The sequence below is a fragment of the Miniopterus schreibersii genome (genome assembly GCF_964146895.1).
Source record: "Miniopterus schreibersii genome assembly, chromosome: 6".
NCBI classification, from domain to species: Eukaryota; Metazoa; Chordata; class Mammalia; order Chiroptera; family Miniopteridae; genus Miniopterus; species Miniopterus schreibersii.
Genome location: NC_138107.1, coordinates 4,886,630 through 4,893,914, shown reverse-complemented (window position 1 = coordinate 4,893,914; position 7,285 = coordinate 4,886,630). Strand labels below are relative to the sequence as shown.

General features: G+C 45.2%; 1 protein-coding gene across 2 annotated transcripts; it reads right to left on the bottom strand.

The window, feature by feature from the left end:
* Positions 1–1,199: 1,199 nt before the first annotated feature.
* On the bottom strand, positions 1,200–5,878 carry LOC308558282 (HLA class II histocompatibility antigen, DR alpha chain-like). Of its 2 annotated transcripts, none has more exons than XM_081139763.1 (5): positions 5,702–5,878; positions 3,408–3,653; positions 2,690–2,971; positions 2,253–2,418; positions 1,200–1,588 (listed from the first exon to the last, which is right to left on the bottom strand). In XM_081139763.1, exons 1-4 carry the CDS (start codon positions 5,781–5,783, stop codon positions 2,264–2,266), a joined length of 765 nt encoding a protein of 254 aa, XP_080995889.1. In that variant the 5' UTR covers positions 5,784–5,878; the 3' UTR covers positions 1,200–1,588; positions 2,253–2,263. The 2 variants fall into 2 exon arrangements, with proteins under 2 accessions (XP_080995889.1, XP_080995890.1); XM_081139764.1 differs by having other exon boundaries at positions 1,200–1,607; positions 5,702–5,863.
* Between the last annotated feature and the right edge of the window lie 1,407 nt (positions 5,879–7,285).

Genomic DNA, 7,285 nt, shown 5'->3' with positions numbered 1-7,285 from the left:
CTGCTCCTTTCAAGGCCATCCTGCTTGGGTTTGTGTCTGTTTTGTTTTCTTTCTCTTAAATTTTTATCATCAGCTGTAGGAATTTTTAGGAAAAATAATGGAATTTATAATTTTGCAACACTATACCACTAAGCATGGTACCTAATTACTTTTTTTGCATTTTTCCTTTAATTCTTGTAATAACTCAAAAAAATAGCATCAATATTTTAATGAAAGAAATCAGGCTAAATTGAGTTAGTAAGATACCAATGGGAAAGGGGGGGGGGTTTCAAATATATGCTGATAGATTTGACTTTGGGTGGTAGGCACACAATGCAATATACAGATCATGTATCATAGAAAGATACACTTGAAACCTATAAAATTATTAACCAATACATTTAATAAAAAGGACACCAGTGAATACTTAGTTAGTAAGTGATAGAGCTGAGATGAAGCCCAAGTCTAATTCATTTCAAAAACACTGATATGCCAGTCTACCACATTGTCATGGATAATCTTCATGGTTTGGCATAGGTTTTGGTGACCATTTTAGAAATAAATATCAAGTAGTAGTTTCAAAGATAAATGAGCAATAGCTCACTGTGTCTCAAACATCCTTTCCTCCCATTTAATGTCACATCCCTCCCCCCACACACTTTACCCAGTTTTTCCACTCAGAGCCCCGTCTCCAAATACAAGATGGTTCCAAGAATAAGTCAGACCATTCTCCTGGTAATAAAACAGGCATTCAAGTCTATGTTAATAAAATGGGTAATGGCAATTCAGTGTCTAATCTGATTGCTCATTGAGTCTGGAATGAGTGACATTGATCTCTAAATTCTGTAATATATATGGATCCTCCTCTGCTCTGCTCTCCACTCCACCCCCATCTTCTCCCTACCACCTGTCTCACCTATTATCAGAGGCCAAACCCTAGGCGTTGAGATTCATTCTAATGAAAATCCAGATATTTCATTGGCTTGGAGGCTCAAGAACCAAAACCAAATTCTGAACTGGTTCCTTGGTAGAGATCTTCCAGCAAACCTTCCTCTAGAGTTTTCCAGGAAAGGACTGGACCACAGCCGCTGTCTTACTTATGGTCCTCTGAATAAGACCACACCCTAATGAACCCAGGTATTTTTTTATTAATTACAGAGTATGAAGGGATCCCATATATTCCCCAGCCCCTGTGAAGAACTGGATCAGACGCCAAAAACTCCACCTGGACTCATCCAATAGTTTATTGTATTTAGAAAAATCACAGTCACAGTTTGAAGAAACTCCAAGCAGTAAGTATACAGGAGATGCTCCTATAGAATTTTCAGAAGTTCTCACAGCAAAGAAAGGATCTTATTGGGCCTACTGGAGGGGCATTGCATGCTCATAGTAAAACAGAGAGTGGGAAATGGAGGGAAAACAGAATCGGGAAGGGCCAATGGACAGGGAAGTCCAACTAGATGCTGGAGTACGGAGAGATGGCGAAGGCATCACCACTCTTAGACTGACTGCAAAGTGCTGAAGAATGGTTGTCTTCACGGAGGTGAACAATTGGAGAATTGCCAATTTGTAAAGATGTTAAAGCAGAAACCTCTTCATGATCTTCTCCCTAAGGACACACATAATTTCTAAAGAGTTTAAGATGAACATTTGAGCAGATACCCTCATATTCCTTCCCCTTTTTCCTTAACCCTTTGACTTTGGAAAAGTCTCTTAATATTCATCTGGCTTCTAGTAAATACAACCGTTCCAACATGAACTGCTATATTCTACTCTCCAGCTGAGCCTGAACAAGGAGACCATGCTTTACCTCTTCTTAGAACCCCTGACAGCACTTTTCAGACTGAAGGAGCAAGAACAGGCATTGGCATTCACACAATGAATCCACACTGACCCCAAAAGAGCCAAGCTCTGGAGATGCTTTTGACCTTATGGTCTGCCTCAGAAAATATTAGGCAAGAAGTGCTCAAATCTTGAAGCTAACTTTCCTAGATCACTGGACCTCACCATCTAACGTTAAACAATGTCTTGAGACCTGGAGATAATTTCCACAACTGAAGGTCTAGGTGCACACACGTGGAAAGTAATGGTGGACCTTAAAGCTTGGGGATACCAGACGATGCTTATGTCTGATTCTGTCCTAGCAAAGCTAAGTCAAAAGCCATCACTTTTCCCATCTTTGTCCCTTAGAGGCATCGCATGTCCTGTCCCCCACTCTGTTTCCTTCCCTTGATAACCCCACGCATGTCTTCCTCTGGCCACACCAAACCCACCTGCAAGTGCCTCACAGTGGCCCACGGCGTTCAGCAGCCTGGCCTTTGCGCACGCCCTTGATGATGAAGATGGTCCCAACGATGATACCCACCAGGCCTACAACCAAGCCCAGGCCACACACCACATTCTCTGTTGTCTCTGGGAGGGGGCTGTGTCCTTCAAACTCTGGGGAAACAAAAAACAGAGTATAGAAGTAATGAATGTGGCACTAAGTCAAAACAATAATTATTAATCAACTAAAGAAGAGGAAGGCCGAATGATGTATTAAGGAAATTGCAAGTTAGAAAGTCAGGAAAGCTGGATAGTGGGAAAAGACAAGAAGGGGAATTGTAGCCGTTGTTATGAAACGGTTCGCAGACTCTGACTCCCGAAGGACCAGACACATGCATCACAGAAGGAAACCATAACATAAAGGAGATTGAAGGATGGTCCATACCCCAGTGCTTGATAAGAGGCTTCTCCAAACCCCAGTGCTCCACCTTGCAGTCATAGACATCCTCAGTTGAGGGCAGGAAGGGGAGGTAGTAGAACTTGCGGAAAAGGTGGTCCTCCCTGGGCAGGAAGACCGTCTCTGACACTCCTGTTGTGACAGGTTTTCCATTTTGAAGCCATGTGACATTGATCACTGGTGGGGAGAACTTGTCGATAAAGCAAATGAGGACGTTGGGCTCTCCCAGTTCCACAGGGTTGCTTGAGAGCACAGTCATCTCTGGAGGTACTGGGGACAAGGGACAGAAATGAGCCTCCTGGCTTAGGCTTGACCCCTCCCTCTCTCCCACTAAAGCTCAAAAGAAGTTGATATTGTGCCCTGAGAATCTATGCCAGCCTCAGATACTTATCTCTGACATGCTCACCCAGAAACGGTAACTGATATTGAGGTATAAGAAATTCAGGGACCTCATTCTGGCTTTCCCAGCATAGATTCAGGACAACAACTTTGTGAATGACAGAGGATGGCAGAGACAAGATGAGAGAACATCAGGAAATGAAAACACGCATGAAGTTCTTAGGCCTGCAGCATGAGAATTTAGGGCTTGCTTATGGCAAGGTTAGGCCCCTGGAAGGGAAAGTCATTCACGATAATGTAACAGAGAGCCGAAGCATCTACTTAAAGCCACGATCCCCACATCCAGGAGTGCAGCAGGGAGAGGTACCATTGGTGTTCGGGGTGTGGTTGCTGCGCTTTATCATGGTGTCCAGGTTGGCTTTGTCCACAGCGATATTGGCCAATGCACCCTGAGCCTCAAAGCTGGCAAAATCACCAAATTCTTTAAGCCGCCAGACCGTCTCGCTCTTATCCAAGTCCACATGGAAAATCTCGTCACCGTCAAAGTCAAATGCAAACTCGCCCGCTGAGCCAGGGGTCAGATAGAACTCGGCCTGGATGATCACATGATCCTCTGCAAAGGCAGAAAAGGGAGTTAGGGTTGGAACAGGCAGAGAAAGATGTAGAAGAATCCAGGATGGGAGACACAAATTGTGGGCTGGGGGTGGTGAAAGGGGTGGGCCAAGAGGAATGGAGGTGAGAGGGAGAGTAGGGATGAGTGGGGAGATGAGTCCTGGGTGAAGCATATTCCTGTTGAGCAAAAAGTGGAGGGAGAAATTTAGGGGCTTGTTAGAGAGGGAGGATGGAAGGAAATGGGGCTGAAAATCCCGAGGCTTCGGAAGCTGTGGTTTGCCTCCAGGTTACTAGCTGAGGAATGATCCCCACTCTAGAAATCCAGCAGCAGCTCTTAGGAGGTTGGCTTCTGGACTCTGAAATCAAAACAAAGTTGGAATTCTTGTTCAAAAATAAGTACTTACTTACCTGGGGATCTTGAGCAGATGGTTTCATCTGCTTACATGTAGTTTTCCTATTATTTTCTTCTGAGGTTTTGCTTCTTCCATAGGTTTGTTTTTAATTTAAATCAGACAAGGTAAGTAATTTGTTAGAATATCATCAGGCCTATAACAAGCACTTTTTAGGGTCAGAGACTGGTGGGAGAGAGGACTAGAGCCATGGAATGTAACACTGGCGTCTGAAGTACCCCGGGAATTAAGACTGAGACTTGGTAGAGCACCCATGTTCCTGGACCTACACCCACACTGTGGATACCCTGAGGGAAGAATTATATGTTTGGACTGACCTTGGCAATGAGCCCATATATCTTAAAGCTCCTTATATTGAGACTGTCATTGTGAGATCTGTCCTATTATGCTTGATACTGAGAATAATCTGTACCAAGGGAATAATCAATTTGAAACAAGAAAGTTACAATTGGAGAGTATGCACCCTCCAAGGTGTATGTGGAGGGGAGGGGGATTTTAAAGCCTGACTGTATATAGGTAAAGCCAGGGGTTTATTTAGCATTTGCAGCTATGCATTCACCTGTGTGTGCCTACACGCGCGCGCACACACACACACACACACACTCTAGTTGCCCCTTTCAGCCCAAGGGAAGACACACACACACACACACACACACACACACACACACACACTCTAGTTGCCCCTTTCAGCCCAAGGGAAGACACACACACACACACACACACACACACACACACACACACTAGTTGCCCCTTTCAGCCCAAGGGAAGACACACACACACACACACACACACACACACACACTCTAGTTGCCCCTTTCAGCCCAAGGGACGAGCCTCTCTCTTTCTAGCTATGCATCCCCATGTATGGCTCTTTCTGGGCAATAAAAATCTCCAGTTGCCATCATGGATCTTGGGGCTGGGCTTTTACTTTACTTATTTCCAGTGCACCTGCCACCCTCTGCCACGGTCACCTGGAGCGAAAGGTATTTCTTCTCAATACATCACTACAGCACAATGTTCGCTCAGGGGATGGCGGAGAACATCAGACCCTTCGCTCCCTTATTCATTTTCTACTCTCCTGGGAAAACTGCTAAGTAGCAGTGACCAAGATCCTTGTAAGATCCAATATAGGGAGCCTGCCACTGCCCCAGGAGGCAGTAAATTAAATGCAGCTCTTATCGGCGCACCTGTCCTTCCCCCACCCTTGGGAAGATTGTTACTTTTTGGTGACTTTCCTTTCTAGTGATCTTCACTAAAATGTCATTGCTCAAAATATCCTCACAGCATTCGCATGACAAAAAATAACTGCCATGCATTCAGCTAAGAACTTCTCATATTTTTCTCATTTAATCCTAACAAAATTGTGTGAGGTTTTCCATTTTACTAATTTTCTAGAAGGATAAATTGAAGCCCAGAGAGGCAGCTTGCTAGTGCCTGTCAGAAAAGATGTCCCCCTCAAGCTTGGCTGGCCAATATACAGCTCAGTTTTGCTCCTCTAAACTAAATTGGACTGACTTCAAGTTGTGGTGAGAAGAGAGCTCTCCCAGCTGCCATAGATTACCTTTTCAGGCTGAGGCCCTCAGAATGCCTGTCAAACTTTTCTTTCACTCCAAATGTTTATGACTCTCTCAGCACTTACCTTTGATAGCCCACGATTCCTGAAGGCTCATCAGGGCAACGGTGATGAAAACCCCTAACACTGGGACTCCGGTGATGGCCATGTTCCTCCTGGGTGTTGGAGGGGTCAGTGGCGCTCAGGAGTGGAGTGGCACAGACGGGAGTCACAGAGAGCGCAGAGTGTGACAGCCCGGCTGACTCAGATGCAAATCAGTGGAGCTGCAGCCAATCAGCAAAGTGTTCTGAGATGACACATGTGTTGCTAAGGAAAGGACTCTTGTAAAGGGTCTAGAAAAGGAGATGCTTAGACAAGAACGTAACGTTCTTAAACAAACACTAAACAAAGAAAACAACAAAAAAATTCACGTTTTTTGGGGGGAACACTAGGCAGTCACTCACAGTCCTCCAGCCCCATCCAAGCTCTAGAAAGGGACATATTCACATGAGTGAGAATATAATCAGTGGAAAAACCTAAACTGTCATGGGAGTTAATGACAGCTCAGGCCTCTGTGCTGAGACAGCTGGGGAGTTTATTTTAAAAGACAATAAATCATCTGAAAAGAAGGTAAATTATCAGGCTATGGAGAATACCTGAATCTTGGCAATACTGGAGGACAGAGCTTCACCTAAGGAGCTCCTTACCGCTCCTCCTCCGGTGTCCTAGCCCCCAAGGTGGCCAGCTCCGCCCGAGAGCGCGAGATCCCTGGCACTGTACTGTACTTCAGGGGGTGCTGAAGGAGAAACTGAGTTTCAACTCTCCCCCAAATGAAGAGGGCTGGAAAGCTACCCCTTGGAAATGGGTAGTGGTTACTGGAAACAGTGAAATTTTAAGGGCCTGCTTTTTGCTAGTGCCAACCAGAGATGACCAGAGATGGAGTAGGCTGTTGGGGACACACCTCACTTGAAGACCTGGGTCAGTGAATAGGCTGAAGTAAATTGGGCAGAGCTAATTTTACTGGGAATTGTAGGGGTGAGCTGTAGGAGGGCTTTACCATTACTTCCTTATGTCATAAAATTATGGAAGTTCTCATCCAAAGAGTTAATTTTGATGTTTACTATGGAGACTGCTGAAAGTTAAGACATTCTGACCCTCATGTTTTTAAAAACAGTGCAATACAAAGGAAAATGAAGCCGCACATAGAAAGGGTTGGAATCCAAATACTTTCAATGAAGGGAGACCTGTCGATGAGGCAGCCCATGAGATGGTGAGTTCAGTGTTTCACATGAGTTACTGTCATGTGCTCAGGGTGAGTTTTCCACACCCTTGTGCTGAGATCTCATCCTGCCCTGCAGCTGCCCTCACAAACCATGAGGACAAACCCCTACATGTTACTGAAAACCTGATCATAGCTAAGGGCTTTGGACATTCTCTGACACTGACCTATGGGCCCCTTGGAGGAGACCCACAGCAGGGTTCCAGCCTGTAGCTGTCAAGGAATACGCTTCCTGGAGGCGGGAATGGGCCAGAGGAAAGCGTCACAATATCCGTCTCTGCCGAGAGTTTGATTCTATGATTCAGGCTTGTCATCCCCTGTTTCGGAGGAAAAACCTAGTGTGATTTTTCTATGCCTTTCCTTTGCTGCCCTGATACCTCATTCTTACAAGG

Bases quoted from the DNA above. Each gene is read 5' to 3' on its own strand.
- LOC308558282 (XM_081139763.1), bottom strand. From the start codon at position 5,783: ATGGCCATCACCGGAGTCCCAGTGTTAGGGGTTTTCATCACCGTTGCC. The intron at 2,972-3,407 runs GTACCTCTCCCT...CCTTGTCCCCAG, and splicing joins CCACACCCCGAACACCAATG to TACCTCCAGAGATGACTGTG. The intron at 2,419-2,689 runs GTATGGACCATC...TTGTTTCCCCAG, and splicing joins GCCTCTTATCAAGCACTGGG to AGTTTGAAGGACACAGCCCC.